The following is a 19,760-nucleotide window of genomic DNA, read 5'->3' as shown; positions in this document are numbered from 1 at the left end:
TGGAATGGACTTGAAAAACAAACTCTGAAACTTTCCTTGCCAAAAAACATGCATGATGTTTTTTCTCAGATTATCAGATGTGAAAAAAACAACATCTTTTAAATAAGCATAGATTTAACACCTGTGTCGTATGAGAAATGAACAGAGCAGAAATACATTTGTCCTTCAAACTGAATAATCTTGCCATATTGTGACATAGACTGTGTAAATTAGCAGGTGGTGTTTCTTCCTTTGTTGTGCCTTGCTGCTGTTTACAAAAGTGACGAGTCACTTAGAAGATTACATGCATGGTGCCACTCTTACACTCCAATCAAAAGTGCATTTCTCTTCTTAAGGCTGACATATTTCCTACATCTCTGTACAGAAGAAGAAAATTACTGCAGGGTAAAAATAACAAACTAAGCATGAACACGTATCACTTTGGTGTTTGATGTTGACTATCATTACAATATTGTTGATGTTTTATAAATTTTGTGGTAACAGTTGTAGATTTTTTTTACTTGGATGTTTATGTAAGTTGCTTTTGCAGGTCTGTTTTAAGTATTTAGGAGAAAGATTTTTAGCTACTATTTCTGTAAGCCTTTAAAAGCGATTCAAAGTTGTGTTTAAATGATTACTGCTGTCATTTGTTTTCATCTTTGAGAGTCACTCATAATAATGTGTCTGTACAAGTTTTATGAAGGATTTATAGACTTGTGAAATGAAATGCTGTTCTTTCAAAAGTTTACTATTAGACTATTCTGGCTTTAACTTGCATAAAAAAACTCATTTTAAGCAGCCTTCACTTGTTTTCTGTAAAACCAAGACCATGGGGGTGGTTTCTGCTGGAAGAGTGGAAAATTTTGACAGTGGAATGGTTAATGACAATCAAAAATGTCCATGTCTAAAAGGAACTTTGTGGCCTTTGGCTTCAAGAGGAAAGGTATCCTTCAAATCTTTTTATATTGCTGCTGTATCAAGATCTTCCCATTTCTTGGTGTTTGAATGTATGAAAAGCAAAATAAAAATAAATAAATTAAAAACATCCCCCCCCCCCCCCCCCCCCCCCCCCCCCCCCCCTCCCCTGCTATATGCAGCTTCTTTGGAGTGTTTTTTGGAGGATTATTGGGAATTTATAGGTAAGAATAAGAATCTCGCTCTCCTTATTGTAATAAAACAGTTGGATCTGGTCTGATAGATTATAAACAAAAACATTTATCCTTGGTTGTTCTAATGAATAAAAGAACTACTACATTTATGATAAGTTGGATAAGACATTGTTGTCAAGGAAGCTATGATTAACTGAGAACTCTGCTAGAACAAAAGTGAATCAATCAGCATTTGCAAGGAAAAAACAGAGATTGAACAGGGAAACACTGGAAAGAGGAATAGGCACTTAGTCAAAGGAGAGAGAGGCTGATGATAAACATAATGTTGTTTTGACTAGGCTGAGGCAGCTCAATCTAAAAGTCATAGGCACACATCCAGATTTTTTTTAAATTTGGAAAATTGAAATCACATCTTATAATTATATTAAATTATATTTTACTGTAGGTCATCCATGTCTAAGGCTTTCCCATGAGTCTTTATTTCTGCTTGAAGTGTTTTTTTTTTTTCGTTTGAAATTCCCAAATAGTTAGTCGAACAGCCCTGAAATTTCTACACTTTAACTGACCTGTGAGTCAAAAATTAACAGCAAATCCTAACCCATAGAGGGCAGCATTATGCTATTACAATGCGCACTCTGTAGAAGTCCTGGGAAATATGTCCCTGTCGCCTACCGTAGTGACGTTTCGTCAAAACAAGAAGCAGGCTGCTGGTGATTACAGCCGGATAGTTAGTTCAAACTTGGGTTAATAGCTGACTTTTATCATAATGTCTCAGGACGCCTGGTAAGTCATTGTCTTGAATGCAAAAGTAAAATGACTCAGACGTATTTTTAAGGACAACAAATATTATTTCTACGCATTGTAACTACTTTGAATATAGCTAGCGAAAGTGGTAGCTACGAAGATTAGCCAAATAAAATAACATGTATTTTTGTTTCGTGATTAAAAAGTAATCGCTTCGTGTGTCGGGAAGTAGCTTGGTGGTTTTAGATTCGGATTAGAAAACAATTTGTTGTTGTTGTCGTCGTCGTCAGGTCTACTTATAACAGCAAATCAAATAGCGTTAGAGAATGGGGGAAAAGGAATGCTAAAAATGTCACATGATAAAACCAAAGCTTGTGCTGCGTTTCTGACGCTTTATAAGCTACAGTAATATTAAATAATAATATTTAATAACAATGATTCTGATAGCCATTTAGCTCATGCTTTTCGATTAAGGCAATACGTCATCCAAAGTCTTCACTTGATCCATTGTTCAATAGGTAAATTTTTAGTTTGCACAGTTTTATGCTTTAATCATTATTTTCATGATTAAAATATACATTTTAAGTTTAGAAATATTTTATTTATTTATTTTTCATTTGCTACATCCTACACACAAAAAAAGGTTCAAACAAGAAGTTGCCCGAAACTAAAATACAGTGCATCTGTTTAGTGATCTGAAACCTGTGTGACAAATATGCAAAAAAATTAATAAAAATAAAAATCAGGAAAGGGGGCAAACACTTTTTCATCAAAGACATTCTGACTTTCACAACAGTATTGATATTAAGGAAGCATAATCAAGATATATAAAGAAAATTCCACATCCTCTTGTGTCAGTTCAAAAGTAGAGGTATTTATCATTGATGGAAAGGCCCCCGTCTCCTGAGTATCTGTTATATATGCATATGCAGTTCTTCCATTTGTGTAACAGGTAACATCTTCTTAGCCCAGTGTGTGGGGGAAAAAATTCTGTGCAATATTGACGCAGGGACCCAAAAAGATTTGCGAATGACTTCTCAGCCAAGCAACATTTGTTACACTGTGAGGATGTTGATCGAAAGTTTAAATTCAGTTTGGTTTTGGAGTAATACAACCATTACACAAAGCATCATGTTTTTTATCTTTTATATTAAACACACAAAGTTTACTTGTAATGAAAAGTACTATAAAAAATAAATATATGAAATCCATGATTATATTAAAATGCTTAGTTTTAATCTTAGTTTTGCTACTTCATCTTTGGCTACTTGATGATGTTGCAGTTCAAGTTTTTAATTCTCGTTTTTCATTTGCAGGTTACAAAATTACGATGCCACTTGCCGCTTGGCACAGGAAATAGCTGAAAACATCCATGAACGGAACAGACAACAGAGAACGGGGGGGAACCCTGCAAAGGTAGCCTCTTACCTCATAATTACAATAGTATTGCCTTCACATTCCTATTGTCTTGTTGATTGTTCTTAGTAGTGAGCTTATCTTCTGTCTTTTCAGATAAACATGACGCTACGGGCTTCACTTCAGAAGCTGAAACAAAATATCGCTCAGCTCAAGGAGGGTTTGTTGCGGGCATCCTCGTCTCGCCGCATGTATCCTTCAGTTTGGAACTGTGAAGAGCCTGCTTTGCTTACATTGGCAGAGGTGTTCCAATAGGGGGCATTAGAGTGCTTAGAAAATGACCTCAATAATGCAACACGCTTAAGTTTTAGAAACATAACTTGTCCCTGCTTATCAAAAGTGGTTAAAGCATTGCAAATTTTTTGTGTGACCTTATCATGACCTCATCAGAATGCAGTCTGAAGCTGACAGGAGGCAGAATCTCATTGATGACCTGCTAACCAGAGAGAAGCAGCTAAATGCAACTTTCAAGGGCGATATTACAGAGTCTGAACCCTCCAGGTAACATTAGGCATGTTAAGTTATTATAAACGGGATAAAGGGTTAAGAAAGTGAATAGTGCAAAAATCACTAATCACATATTGTCCCGCTTTCAAAGATCTCATTTTATCTTAACATATTTTGATCACAGTAGTGCTTGACGTAGTACTTTATTTACTTCTCCGCCCACTTTGGAATATTTGTTCACCGAAAATTTCTGTCACTTCTCGGTCAGTGTCAGAAGAAGCAAACCAAGCATCACTGATTGATGAACATCCTGCTCAGATCACGCTGCCTTTCATTTTGTAACTTGTCCTCTTTGAGAGTTTTTTTAGTACAATTTCCACCTCTGGTTGCCCAATTACAAATAATGAATCCTCATTCTCTTGTCTGTGTTCTTGACCTGAGAGGTCATAGGCTCTGGTCTCTGCTTTGATGATATGCCACCGGTCACTAACTTTCAGCGAGTCTTTGTACATCCTGTATGACCTCCCCTGGTGCTGTCACTCGGAGGAAAGTCTGTGTGCCTACCATTTTGACAGGGTGCTTAAGTTCATAGCTAATTCTTTTTCGTTAATGGATTTGCTTGCTTTGCACTGTTGATTACACATTTGGCACGCACTCACGCGCAAATGATGGAAACAGAAAGAGCAAGTTTATTACTAGCAATTGACATAGTGTACTCTATACTGTATACTTACACAGCGTATTCTGCTAGTTACGGAAAGAGCTTGATACCACCACTGTATATAAAAGATATACATGGATGTCATGGATTCCATATTATAAATCCTCAATGATATTTTGGCCATTGCTATTTAGCAAGCTACATCTGTATGGCGCCATTGCACAAAGCTGTCACATATACCTGTCAGATACTTCTGTGAGGTTCTGCCTTTAGGAGTCTCCACAGAGATCATGTGCCTCCATCTCACACTTTCATTCTTTCAGTCTCACCAACTGTTTGCATGTCCTCCTTCAGCATCTGTGAATCTCCTCTTAGGCCTTCCTCTCTTACCCCTGCCTGGCAGCTCCATCTTCAACATCCTTTGTCCAGTATATCCAATATCACTTTTCTGCACATGTCCAAACCATTCTCTTACCTTCGTCCTCTTGCTTTCCTTCTCTCTCACTGTCTCCTAATATGCCCCTCCCCTTACTCTTCCTAGGAAATGCGCTAATAATATACAAAGATTACATTGAAAATGATTTGTACCAGGCTTTAAGTATATATTTCATTGCTGAAGTCGGGCCCCCTAACATGGGAGTCTCAGGGGATTGCCTCATTCTGTGAGACTGCCTCGTCTTGTGGTTTTAAGGAACCACTGTTTTACACCATTGTAGGTTGACAGTGCTGTGAGGCAGACATGATAACTAGCAAATCTTTAGGTAGAGTCATTATTTTGTGTAAGATTTTAACTGGTGTGGGCCAGGTGATATTTACTTTAACAGGAAGAGATGAGGTTATGTTGTTAACTTTCCCTGGCTTCTCATGGCTGTTTTTTAGTTGCATCCCTGGTACAGCACGCTTTATTGTGGTGGTATTTAATTTTATTTATTTTTTTGACAAGTAGCTAAAATACCAAAATACGAGAACAAAGTTTCTCAGTTTCATCAGCTCAATAGACTTTAGAGAACCTGTGTGCTGATGCCTTGATGGGACTGCCTTTCTCTGATATCTTTCACAAGCTTTGGTTTTGTGATTGATCTGCTTAGTGGTGCTTTGCACTGGCTTTCATCTTTTTACAGACCACACACCCAATTACATAAAAGGCTCTGAAAATAAAAAAAAACTCCAATAAGATTTGCTAGTAAATTAGCAAACTGTAATTATGTGGTCATATGGCTTTTGGTTTGCTCAATGAGACCTAAATTTAATGGTGATATGTGGTGGGTAATTTGGATTTGTGGGTAGGATCCATTCCCACTGTGTGGTCTCTGAGGACGGAATGTGGGAAGGAGTAGATTTGAACATGCCTGGATAATCTAAGCTGATTTTTTTTAAACTCTTTTTTTGTGAGAACTTTGGATAGAAAAAAAGTAGAACAACATTGCCAAAGGGACACTTTAATCCATCCCCAAAACAATATATTCCAAGCATCTCCATTTCAGACTAAGAAGGCGGCTATTTTGAAGCCTGCGTTAACCCTGCTGGCCCATGGATCCATCTTCCCACTGTTATGCCTGAACCTTTCCATTGTATTTTATTGCAGTGGAAATAGTTGGAAGTAGTTAAATCTCACCTGTCTAAGTCACTCAGTCCTTAATGGGATGTTCGGGCTTCTGCAGTGGCAGTCTGTGTTTTGTGGGTACCAAGAGATCCACTTGACTGATTCTGGCGCTCCCTGCTGACTTGTTAATTGGATTTTCACACAAAACACTTGCATGGAGGAAGTGGAAGCCTGGCACATAGTCTCAGAGTAATCAAACCTGTTGGAGAGATTAGACTAAATGCCTTGTCTCACCCTCTTTTCAGATTGTATCAGCCTCCGCCTGCCTGCATTGTGAATAGCCTTAATAGCACTTTAGTGGCTACTTCAGAGGTGACTTGAAGCAGTCAGCAGACTGTGAATGGGGGTATGATAAAAGTAGTGTTCTGTGTTAGTTGTGCAAAAAAAGCAAGCTGTTTTCATCTGGGTTTGAAAGGTTGATAAAACAGCAAATACTTAAAATTAAGTACAGTCAAATTATCAGTTTCTGTCTTGATTTCTGGTAAAGCTGTATGTGGTTCAGGTCCTTTATGTTGGGTTTGACCAACAGACAGCGCTGAAGAGACGCAATTAAAACCAGCCTCACTCACAGACCCTGAACCCATCACAGCATGACAGTCAAAACTGGTGGGGGTCAGAAACACAGCTTTAAGCTATTAGGAGGAGAATAGGTTTCAAACCACACAGGGTTGTTTAGCGCAGCACATTATAGTGTAAAGAGCTTTCTTGTATGTCACATTGTCAGAGCAAAACCTCTGCAGTCCATAGTTCTGTGACAGATTAACATGCACTGTTTACATACTGCAAGAGCCGAGGCATTTTCAATCATTAAAAGACAAGCAAATAACCAGTGTTTTTCTGTGATCTGTGGGGGTGTCATAGATCCTAGAAAAAGCATAGAATTGATTGATTTTTTTCTGGTATAGGTAATTGCTGTAATAGTACAGATGTGCATTTTACTTTCATAGTTTAACTGCTGCTTGTGCTTTGTTTGGAAAGTATCAGTAATTTAATTTCCAAAGCAAATTTTTAGTTTTCATTATGGACCTATTTTTTTTTTACTATTTATGTTTGTTTTATTTCGGAAGAATGCTGGGAAACTAAGAATTGTTATGATTATATGTCACAGGTCCACATTGATGGCCGGAGGAGCAGGAGCCAGTGGAGGCACTTCAGCCAACCCTTGGCTGATCAACGAATCGGATGAGACCAAGGGGCTGACCTTTGGAGAGATTAAACAGCAGCAACAACGAGTCATTGAGGGTAACTACATGACTGTTCAAGAACAATTAAAATTATAGTAAATTTCATATATATATATATATATATATATATATATATATATATATATATATATATATATATATATATATATATATATATATATATATAAGTACAGTACACGTGTAGCATTTATACAGTATCCTGTATTATTTGCCTTAGTAAACATAAGAAGATAACAATAAAGTGTTGGTGGAAGCAGCAAAATAAATAGATAACGAGTAAGTCCCAGGCACTACCATATGTGTATTAAACCTGTGCTGACCGAACAAAGTATATAACTGCATCATCATAATTCACACCATGAAGGAATATCGTAAACTCACCACCGTTTTTTTTCCCCCTGTCTCTTGGCTCTGACATGACTTGAACACCCAGACATTAGTTCACCTGATTCCATATGACACTTCATTGCAATGTCTCCATTACGGCTCTGGTTATTGTCATTTTGGGATCAGAGATTCCTGTTAAGACAATGAAACCAAACCATATGGAGGTTTTGTGTCCCACGTGGGATTTCTGGTGGAGTTGGGTAATGGCAAGCCCATGAACTTGTGGTTAAAAAACATTCCTGTGGTAAAGAGTGTGTCAAACTTAGAAACCTGCAGAGGCCAAATCTCTTCTCTTCTCTTCTCTTCTCTTCTCTTCTCTTCTCTTCTCTTCTCTTCTCTTCTCTTCTCTTCTCTTCTCTTCTCTTCTCTTCTCTTCTCTTCTCTTCTCTTCTCTTCTCTTCTACGAGCAGCCTGTCATTCCAGTTTCACAAATATTTACGACATATATATGTCACCACTACTACATTTGTCTTTTTTGTGTATCATTCATCACATTCATTTCATTTTGCCTTGTTTTGCAGTCATGGTAAATTACAATACATAAAATCAGTTGATTCATTTTTCGTCTCATGGTCAAGCTTGTAACAGTCTTTGTTTTCTTTCCTCTCATCTCAGCTCAGGATGCAGGCTTGGATGCACTAGCAGCTGTCATCAGCCGACAGAAGATAATGGGCCAGGAGATTGGCAATGAACTGGATGAACAGAATGGTAAGGTTTTGTGTGTGTGTGTGTGTGTGTGTGTGTGTGTGTGTGTGTGTGTGTGTGTGTGTGTGTGTGTGTGTGTGTGTGTGTGTGTGTGTGTGTGTGTGTGTGTGTGTGTGTGTGTGTGTGTGTGTGTGTCTGTACATATTCATCAAATTCCAGACACATTACACAACACAGTGTGAAAGCAGTCAGCCATACCTCTCTTCTGCAGTGGAACTACTTGCCTCATGGACATTAATATTCTCCCACACCACCACATAACTAACAGTGCCCAGCACACACCTACTATTATCAGAGCACCTGGCATCACATTTAGGTCTGCCCCAATGTCCTTTGTCATACATCTGCCTGTGCTAAGGCAGCTTAAATAAATGAAAAAAACAGATCTGCTCACTCAGAACTAATGGTTCTTTGGCAAAATATCACTCCTCAATCCATAAATAGCTTCCATCACAGGCAGATGTGCTGTACAGAATTGAGCGCATTGCTCCAGACTTTTTCTTTTTTTTTCACTTAGATGGGTGGTACTTGAGACGCAAGATTTAAAGATGAACATCTGTCAACTGGTAAACAATTACTTTAATGCATTGCTCCCTAAACACTAGAGTGGATAATAGGCAACCTCCTGAGGCCTTACCAAGAGGAAGTACATCCATATCTTATCACTTTTTGTAAAAAGAAAATGTAACCGTGAGTGCTATCTCTTAATGTTTGCACTGACAGAAAGCACAGATGCATTAATCTGTCAGTTCCTCTAGTGAAAATCAGGGGGGAAAAGTGAGAGTCAATAAAAGAGGAAAGTAGATATTTTAACACACAGCAATAATAAGGGAGTGGTGAGGCTGAATGACGTTATGCCTAGGATTCTGTCACAGACACTTGAGTATAAGTGGGTAAACTTCAAACTGAAGGTTTCTCTCTCCGTGGTTAGCCAGCTTATCTTAAAAACACGTAACATCAAAGTAGCAGCAATTAGCAGTGACTGTAAACATTGGTGTTGTGTATTTGCAGAGATCCATAGGTGATAAAGCCTAAATCTTATATTGTTGTTGACATTATAAAACAAATTTTCGTAGTGTGATGCCAAGTTAAAGTAAAAAGAATGATTTTTTTTTTTTCTTTTCGTTGACTGTCTGATTAACCTTATAGGACCTGCTCGTCTGGTGGTTTTGTTTTTTTCTTCCTTTTCCTAGTACAGTTATGGTTCTGCTTTGATGACCAGCTTCCAGTTGGGAGTAGGAGGCGTTGTACTATCCTGTAATATCCTGTCTGAGCAGTTGTGCCCAAACAAGTCTAGAGGTTGTATAACCGAATGATCTCGGTATGAAAACGTCCAACATTTCCTTCTGCTGTGAGGAAATGACAGGTGTTTAACTGATGATGGTTGACAATGATCAGTGAAGGGAATAGAAAGAAAGGAAATGTGAATGACTTTTGTCTGCTTTCCTGTTGTCACACTGAATCAGAGACAGAGTATTGCTCCAATTATCCAACTAGTGTGTTTATTGTGCCTTGAAAAGTTTTTTTTTCCCCAGCTTGTTGCAAAGTTTTGTTATTAAATATGAACCTGATTGGACAATGGGGGAGTTGAAACTTAAAATTTATTTTTCTTGTTTTATTTTAGCACTGGAAACAAAAACTTGTTTTTAGGCCTCACGTGAATCTTGAAAATAGATTTGCTGGTAGTTGAATTCTTCATTGCTGTAAAGGCCTAAAAATGTGACACCTGTGGGTAATGGACCCCATGTGTTGTAACCTGAACCAAATCTGAAGTAAAAATGTAAAAACCTTCACTTGTTACTACTTTTTTTCTCCTCTCAAGACTGCTAATCAATATATTAGGTAGTAATCTCACTGTATGTGTTGGTTATGGAAGCAGTTTGTGGTGCGTGAAGGAAACTGGCATCTGGGGACATGCGGGATGCTGTTAAAGTGTATAAACATCATCTGATGGAGCGGTCTGAGCTTCTTACAGTTTTCTTGTTCTCAGTCCACATTTTACAGCCAGGACTAAAGTTCTTTTAACTCGTTTACACCAGGTTATGATTTACAGCGCCTGCTCTTCCACTATTTCTTTTTTTTTTTTTTATTTTAACCTTCTTATGTTGCTTCCCATGATTGTTCTTTTTCTGCCCTTTCAGTTGCATCTCACTCACTGTTGACAGCAGACTGTTATTTCATAACCTTTTAAAAATGTTTCCCCTTACTCTCTTCCATTTTGTTGTCTTTTTTGTTCGTCACTTGTCAGTAATATCTGTACCCCTTAGACTGGGGGGGTGAAAACGATGAAAAGATGAAAAGGATGAATATGTTATATATTTTTATTTCGTTTTTTAATTGCAAAAACACTTTAAATTTACTTAGTGACAATGTCTCTAGAACTGATTTAGGAAAATGATACAACGGTGACTAAAACTGAAACTACTCTATCCTAGCAACACAACTGTAGATCTTTTGAGTACTTGCATTAAATGTAGCTGTATTCCTAACTTAGATATATTATAATTTCTCCTGCTTAGATACAAACTGTATTTGTATATAAGCATAAAAACTTTAATTATTTGATGCTCTTTGCCATCAAAAATGAAAAATACAGAAATTATTTCCTCTGTACAAAGGATGATTTCTCAAGGCAGTTTTCTTACTTGCATTTAACATAAAAATTGACAACATAAAAAGTCAGAAGAATGTTTTCTGAGAGGTAGAGGAAATGGATTTAAGTTTTAAAGTAGGAGAATGTCAAGACTTCTACTTGATCTTGACAGTTGGCGTGTAACCTCGGCGTCCGGCTGTCTTTCCGTCTTGTGGGGTTCCTCTTCCCCCTGATCACTGTACTGTAGCAGTGTTTCCCTATAAATAGATTAAGCTCTTTGTAGTTTGGCTCGTCAAGTCTAGCTCATGACCAAAGTGCAGTGGAGGTTGCAGTCATTTCCTTTTGGGGAAACGATTCCGGGTGAGGTCAGCAATGAAGTTGACCCTTTTCAGAGGTTTTAAGATGAACCCAAAGCCCTCAACCCTTCAGTTTGACTGAATCAAAAAGAACTGAAATGTAGAAATGAGCAAGCAGACCATTTATCTCACTTTGCGTTGAGCAAAAGACTAAAATGAGCAAACTGCACATTTTCTAACTTTTCTTTCCAATTGCAGTAAAATACGAAATTCAATCCTTGTTGTTTATGTGGTACAATTAGTTAAATGACATGTCATCATCAGTTTTTTTCTTTTAATGTTTCTTATGTAATGTTGCCAAAGATTATTATGTTCTCATTTCCACAATAAATGTTGCCGAAAATAGTCCGACACCAACTAAAACAGCTCGCGTCAGCTGTAGTTTTCCTCACTACCAAGAAAGATCAACATTAATTTTGCTTTATTGGTGTTGATATTTCTCATATTGCGGCCTGGAGCGGTGACATCAGTCCATGTCAATGTCTTTTACTCATGAGTGACAGACAGTGGCAAGCTCACTAAATTAGCTTTTTTTTGAAAAGGGTGGCCAAAGTTTGAGGCTGTCTCGTTTGTTAGATTTTAAATTGCACATTTGAATTGGATTTGACTGGTAGTGAAATACTGCAGAAGTGAAATATGCCATGTATGGTAAAGGGATGTTCTTTCAAATCTTATATGTAATTAAAAACCAGGAAATGTAAACGCAGAGAGTGAAAGTTTTCTGCTTAGTTTTGGTCAGGAATTTTGTATTTAGCTTATGTTATTCAAATAAATGACTCATTTGATTTTTGCTGTGAGATTGTCAAACATACCAACACTGGCACTGAAACCTGCCATAAGTGTTGCCATAATATGGAATAGGTCTACTATCAGTCTGCGATCGGCAAGTTACATTTACTACTTTTTACATTTACCAACTACTATTGGTTCTTTTTGATATCATTATTGATATTTAATGGCCGCTGCAATGGGTCAGTTTGTGTAACCTTTTGATGCATGTCGCCACCCAGACTGAAGTGTGCTAATTGCCAAGTGTCCACTAATCTTTTAGCTGTTTTTTTTAAAACAGATCACAGTAGACGTAATTTTGAGCTGATTATTAAATCACTGATTTGATTCTGCTCTAGCAGAGCGTTTAAAGGGCCAATATGTGGAGGAATAATGACTTCAAATAAACAGTAGATGGAGAGGAGAGAGGCACTCACTGCTGCACAGTGACATCAGCAGCTACCCCAGAGAACGCAGACCTCTTGGTTGCTCCTACTTTTAGAAACAGCTCAGTGAGCAAATAAACTATACTAATGATGGCACTGGCAGAAAGTCTGTGTGGTTAGAGCTGTTGATTGATTTATTGTTTGTTTGATTCACTTGGTTTGAAAACGAGGCTGGTACTAGTGAGTAGTGTTTTCCAGACGAAATGGAAACGCGTAGAGTTAGCGATGTCCAGAAAAGTGTTGTCATCAAAGGAATGTCAAGCTTGCAATGAGCCGAAAAAGAGCATCATCTTATGTGACCACCAGATTGGCTGACTGGTGTGTGACTGTGAATTATTGAGAGCTACAGAGGATGAAGGGAAAATGTTCCACACTCTCATAATTTCATTTCTCATAAGAAAATGACAACTTTAAGGACATCGTGAAGGGCTTTAAAGTGGTTTTTTAAACTTAATAGACGTACGTCTGATGGGAAAACAAAAGCCAGCCAAATGAAGATGCTCTGTCCAGCCTGACTTTTGGGGCTATCAGAAATATGCCATAATCAATCACGAGTCCCTGTGTTCTTATTTCTCTATTTATCCATGTTGGTATCCATCTTTGTCTAAGGCCTTTTTGGTGTCTTATTGATAAAGTTGCGAAGGAGAGGGGGCTGACAGTGGCATGAGGGTCACCAATAGTGAATGATGAATAATCTAGTTTGGAACAGTAAAGAAATTAACATTTTGAGACACTAATGGAAAAACGTCTAAAGACATTCCATCAATCATGCTTTCTTTGTCCCCCCTCAGTGGACTAAGACCCTTTCTCTTATTTAGAAAAGCTTTCTTGACTGTTTTTGTGATTACACTGGCTTTTTTGTGTAGAATTTCTCGATGTTCCAGGAGTTCCGCCATAAACAGTGATTGATCTCAATGTGATAGTCATTGGTAGTCCTGTTCACTCTGTGGTGGGTTGCATGAAAAAATCCATACATTAAAAGGTTGAATGTTTCCTTATGTGCTTTTCTGACACGGTGGCTCAGTGCCAGTAGGTTACTTTCTATCACACATACTTGTTCTTTGAAGTAATCCCTAACTGCAAAGTTTTCATATCTTTTACTGTTTATTAACATTGATTTCTTTTTGACCGGCTTGTTGCTTGAATAAAGCATTTAAAAAATTTTAAGTACAGCAAAATATTGATGCTGGAAATTAACAAGATTTCCATGGCAATCAAGGGTATGAAAAACGTAGGTGTTTATAAGGAGATTTGACTCTCCAAAACAACCAAAAAAAGGAATAGAATAAAATAATTTCCCACATCCTAACGTGTAGGTTTTCACCCGTCTTTTTTTCCCCCAATGTGTTTTTTGCATTACAAGCAGCAGTCTTTGTTCACCATCTTGACTTTGATTTATCTCGATCCATCTGGAGCAAATGTGTGCTGGTGATAGATGTTTGCAAGAAAGGCCCCACATTAAAAAGCCAGTGGCAGGATTGCTCGTACTCCAGAAAGAAAAATGGTTTGTCAAAGTGGTAAAAGAGAGTCATGGTGGAGACACCCGGAAAAACATTTGTGCTTGCTTTAGCCATCTCACCTGCCACTGTTAAGAAGGTTAGCCATTGCTCAGCAAATACTGAAATCACATCAAAAGGTTTCACAGTAAAACAAAATCTTTTGTGAACATACAACTTCTGTACCACATTGTGACAATTTTATGCATTAGTTATTTTTTAAGCGATTTTTCCAGCCATCGAAAACAACAGGAAACACATTTGTATAAGCGTTTTACATATTCTTTATTATTTAACCACCAATAATGTCAAAAGTCCAACATCAATGGAAAAACAAAGTGTGAAATTGAAAGTGGTATTCTCTAGTGGCCAACTTATGACGAAGCCAGTTTTAAAGCAGTTTGTGCCTTTTTTATGCATCATGGTGACTCATTTTTAGTTTCTCTGTATCATAATGTAAGTGATATTGTAGTACATTAAGAACCACCCGAACCACAGGTCTGTGGATCAAATGATCCTGACGTTGCAGGTTTGTGGGTGCTGATGTTTCTTTTGAAAAGAAATCTAAAATAAAATCTTTTTATGGTCTGTTCAGCTCAAGTATTGCCTCTTTGGCATTGTGACTTTGTTAGTTCCTCTAATAAACTGTGTTGAAGTCAGCTGCCTGTGTTTTAGAAACTGCATACAAAATTGGACAAAATCATATTATCAGAATATTCTGTGTGTATAAGAAAGAGTAGAAAAACCTATAGTTATAGTACACCCCTGCTTCTGTCTCACTGAAAATGAATGGCTATGGAAAAATAAGAGTATCTGTATATCTGTAATGGACAGAATCTGCCAGCTGAGATATTAGCATGCGGCTAGTTATTCTTACTTCCAGCTTTGTAGTAACTTTATCATGTTAACTGCGGAGACAGATTGATTCGACTCCTGTGGGGACCTGATTTTGTTCTAGGTTTATTGTTTTGCTTTCTAGCTTTCATGTCCATGCATGTTTAAAAGTGCTTAGATGCACATTTAACAGACATGCTGTGCATGTGGACAGGCACTCAAAGAAGCCCAGTATACAGTATGATGCAGTAGTGAGTTGTGGTCTATCATACTTAGCTCATTTTCAGACCCGGATCCCTTCCAGATGTCTACCAACAGGCCTGTATGGAGACTGGGCGAGGTTCCCTTCCACTCTCTAGCTAGTCCATCAATTCTCACAATATACATAGCCACCATACTGGCACTTGTAAGCTTTTTCACAAACTATTAATTGTGCATATTACCAAAAAAGAGTAGACTAATGAGGAAAATGGGGGGGAAAAATCCAGAAGGTATGATTTCAACAACCTTTCCCACCACTGTCTTATAAGCAGATGAGACATCGTTGGAAACAAACACTCACTGGGCAAGGTGTTCTTTGATGAATTTGGCTTTATTGCCAGTAATCTATCTTTGTGTGCTTTAGAGTGTCTTATTCTACACCACCTTACTGCCATTTGTTATTATAGATTACACAAATTTTACATATAGTATTCCTGTAACCTTTAAAATAACGGCTTTTAGACTAAGCCATGACTCATGAGTCATCATGACCCATGATAGATAGAGAGAGAGATAGATAGATAATATAATATACAGCAATTGCTAATTTTTGTGAGACTTATTGGAGCTTGTTTTTTTCTTTTCCCACACTCCCAGTATGACACACAACTGTCCAGACATTAATTCACTCATTCAGCTCAGAATGATGACGGATACAGCCTCAACCCATTGCTGCCTTTTTGAATCAGAAGAATTTAATTGAATTAGAAGATTGCCATGGGAGGAAGTCATGCTTTTCAAAATCTATTTGTGTACCACATAAACACCTTAAATAAGGCTTTATTCAGCTATTCTTACTTTACCTCTTGGTGTTACTGTCTACAGTATTAATATACATTTGAATTTTATTTTATAGTAAACCTTATTTATTAGTAATCTTAGTGTGAAAACGTTCTATGCAAAACAAGGAGGAGCTGTGAAGTATATATTTCAAATGAAATTTGACAGTACATTGATGTTTATATTTATTATTGGGGGGCAATCACATTACCTTTATAGCTGTTGGTGGTATTCATGGATGGGAACCTTTGCAATTTACAGCTGCCAGTTCCATTGGCTCTGACCAAAGGGTTCCCTGCCATTTAATGGTACCTTAGACGGACTCCGACTTGGTCTGGCAGGTTCCTTTTGGCTAACGCAAGTGACAACGGGAACAAATCTCCTCCTCTGTTTATATAATTGCTAACCACTCTGGTTTGGAGGCTGCATTCAAAGGGCCGACTAGCAGAAAGCTGCCTTGCGCTTTCCTCAGCCTCAAGGAAGCATGGGTCATCCCACATAATGAGTGGAAGGACTTACTTTACTAAGTCTGCCTCAACCCACAGCCAGCACGTGGTTCCCATTTAAGCACAGGGGGAACATTGCACCTTCATCTTCTGGGCATTTTTATGTTTTAATGTGTGCGTGTGTGCGCAAGTGCACATATATACATCTGTTCTTTAGCAGCCTGCCCTCAGAGTCTGTGTGTGTGTTTGAAAGTGTGAGTGCCTTGTCTAAGTGTGTGATCATTTTGTTTGTGCCGAAGGTGTGGACCACATGTACAGCACATGTTGTCAAGTTGTGATTGGCACATAGGTCGTATTTATATCTGCATGAAGAGCTAAGAGACCACTGTCCAGTCAGAGAGCTAGACGTTAATGCAAGACCTCACATGTAAGTTGGCGCAATCACAGACGGTGCGGTAGAGAGCATGGTGGGCTAATCTTACAAATGTACTGTGCCGCTAGTAAGGTGAAGCGGTTTTATCCCTTCAGTGATTGAGTGGAGACATTTAAGAAGAGCAAGGGATTAAAAATGAAGGTTAGGAAAGAACCAGGAAGGACAGTATGACAGAAAGCAACGATGAGAATGTGCAATATTGAGATGTGAAGAGGAATTACAGTGAAGACAGCCTAATTGAGCTTACTTATTAAGAAGTTGGTTAACAAATTTTATTAAAGCTATTGCAAAGAAAGAAATGGACAAATGAAGAATCACAAGCAAATTAAAAAAAAATCTAAAGTGGAGGAAATGGTTAAAATGAAAATAAGAGAAAAAAAAATAAACAAGCAAGTAACAAGCACAATAGCTCTTCTTTAAATTGAAAATAAACAAAATATCTTTCGGAACATCAATAATAAAGTATTTTACATGAAGTAAAAAATAGTCATAACTGTGAACTATTAAGTGTTCTGAAATCTCACTGCTTGTTTGTACTAAAATATGTGCAAGGTACTGGTAGACATAACATGCCCCGTATTGTTATTACGCTGGTGGGGCATTTGGCAGAATCAAGCTTCAAGTGGGCCTTTAAGTGATGCCTATCAGCTAACCTTCAAAGTGATACATCACTGTTCCATTATAAATTGCAACAAGTCTTTAATCATCTTTAAAAAAGTCTTCTGATCTGTTATCAGCTTCATCTGTTTCACTCTTGACTTAACCCCAGCCTGTAGTTTTGTCTCCAAGCTCCTATTGTGACACATCTGAGCCAAGCAGTACTTTAATGTTGCAGTGTGAATGGGCACACACTTTCCATACTAAGGAAGACCAACACACACCGATGTTTCTCCTAACTGGACAGCTTTGTGGGGGGCATGTTCAGTTAAGTTTTATTTGCATTTATTGAAAAGTGACTGCAAAATGCAGTGAAGACTATGGCGTTATTTTTGTGCCACTATCCTGAGCGCACGTAAAAAAAATTTGAGCGCACGTAAAAAAAGTTTGCAGGTGCAAGTTGGAGACCAAAACAGCCAATCAGATTTTTTGCATCCAAGTCTGTGATTGGCTGGTTTTGTGGCACAAATATAACGGTGTACAGAAAGAGTTGAGCGCGCACGGCCAGAAATGTTGAGAGCGTGAGCAACACGTTGAGAGCGCGAGCAACACGTTGCGAGAGGGGCTGCTGTTGTGTGTGTGTGTGTGTGTGTGTGTGTGTGTGTGTGTGTGTGTGTGTGTGTGTGTGTGTGTGGATAATAGCAAACACTGAAATACATTTTTTGCACGCAGCAATGACTTTTGTTCACTCAAATTTAGCTTTTCTTTGCTCAAAATAAATTTCTCCTCAAAATGCAACACTTGCACCTGCAAACTTTTTTTACGTGCACTCAAATTATTTTTACATGCGCTCAGAATAGTGGCACAAAAATAACGCCATAGAAGACTTTCACTGAACTGAAATGAAACAAGGCTACGTGAATTGTTTAAGTAAAGTGAATAAAGTAGTTTGGTTTTGTTTATTTATATTTTTGCTCTTTGCTCTGTGGCCATGATAGAAACACTGTAATTAGTTGTTCAGCAGTAGACTTGTGTAGCCCACACATGAATCCACTAGTGGGCAGTAGAGGCTGTGGCGGCACAGCAGCTGCAGGACTCAGTAAAACTGTGTGATTCCACCTACAAAGTGTAATTATTTAAACTTGTGTCCTTGTGTTGTGGGGGTGGAATGATCCACGTTTAGGCAAGATGAAGAAGGAGTCATAGGATCTCTCACAGGTTTTGTTAATTTGTTTCAATCATCTGAGGAGGGTTCTTCTTCTCCTTCAGTGATCAGCACCGCCTCCTTTTGACTCATCATCTGGAGGAACTCTGTAATTATGCGACAGCTGTAGGTGCAGCTGCTTAAATGCTTTCAGCATATACATGTAATACACTGTCATACTTAATAGGATCAGTATGATAATGACACATTTGTTAGTGTGTGTCATTGATTTATATGAGGGTAGAGTCCAGCTACTTGGGCTACAGTCACATATTTGCCCTAATGTGTTTGTGTCATTGTGTATACATGTGGTTTTCTCACTGTTTAATTGTCTGCGCATCTAGCTGTGTTTTTAAGTGCAGCAAAGCATGTGGTATTGTTGCATCATGTTTTTGTGCCGGTTTCTTTGTACCCTCCATCATTCCTAGCTGCCCACAATTATGTGGGAGGCTGTTGAAATGGGAAGTTATTTCAGCCGCACTGGTGGCCAAACTTTCATTCTGGTTTTCATGAGTAGAGTGCAGTTACCCTAAATCCACCACAAACTTCAGCAGTTCATCTCTCCTGTCAGCCTAGCTTGCCAAATGTCCCTAACTCTGTCAGTTTCAAATTCAAATATATGTTCCTGGCATGACTGTGTTTCAGCGCAATATTTTGGATCGCTTTTTAAAGTTCATAAATATAAATGACATAGAGGGAACAAATAGTTGTGCCATGCTGAGAAAGCTGAGTAAACATATGGAAAACAAATAATACTAAGCTCAATGAAATGGTTTCATAAAAACTTTATTGTTCTGTTTTGAGTCTCTGAAAAGTAATATATCTGTCCATCCCTTTTTCTTTTTTTTTGGCGTAGTTTGCTTAAATATTTGTTTAAATGTTCAAACCTGCTCAGCTAAAACAAACAATTTGAAAATGTAACTTATTCAGATTATCATGTTTCTGTTCTAAGTGCTGCAAGTTATTTGCAGTCAATATGATTGAATTTGGTTGGAAGTAAAAACGCGGTTTGACCTTCTTGTCTTATTTCTATAAAAAACACCTATTAGTATTTAAAGGTTTCAGAGAGGCTTCAGAAATGCCGACTTGAACTCAAGAACTTTTTTGAAAGCTGTACAGACCAAGATCCAAAGTAAAGTCCGGATTTGATCCCAGCATCTCTGAGAACTTTCCAGGCTGAAAAACACCTCTGTGATGTTTCATGTTCCATGCCCCACTGATCCCCAGAAGATAAATACCCACTGGCCCCAAACTCTTCTCTGCAGGAAAACATCTGTATTAGGTATGATA

General features: G+C 38.0%; 1 protein-coding gene across 1 annotated transcript in view; it reads left to right on the top strand.

Moving 5' to 3' along the window:
• Positions 1 to 1,737: 1,737 nt before the first annotated feature.
• Positions 1,738 to 19,760, top strand: part of stx8 (syntaxin 8) — a 45,809-nt gene continuing 27,786 nt past the window's right edge. Inside the window, exons 1-6 of the mRNA XM_080881137.1 lie at positions 1,738 to 1,871; positions 3,149 to 3,248; positions 3,345 to 3,439; positions 3,639 to 3,749; positions 7,068 to 7,201; positions 8,167 to 8,259. Coding sequence (XP_080737263.1) covers positions 1,855 to 1,871; positions 3,149 to 3,248; positions 3,345 to 3,439; positions 3,639 to 3,749; positions 7,068 to 7,201; positions 8,167 to 8,259 — 550 coding nt within the window. The 5' untranslated portion in view covers positions 1,738 to 1,854. The remainder of the gene's footprint in view (positions 1,872 to 3,148; positions 3,249 to 3,344; positions 3,440 to 3,638; positions 3,750 to 7,067; positions 7,202 to 8,166; positions 8,260 to 19,760) is intronic.

This window comes from Rhamphochromis sp. 'chilingali' (genome assembly GCF_963969265.1).
Source record: "Rhamphochromis sp. 'chilingali' genome assembly, chromosome: 4".
NCBI classification, from domain to species: Eukaryota; Metazoa; Chordata; class Actinopteri; order Cichliformes; family Cichlidae; genus Rhamphochromis; species Rhamphochromis sp. 'chilingali'.
Note: the sequence above shows the minus strand (reverse complement) of the source record. Positions and strands in the feature narration are given on the sequence as shown.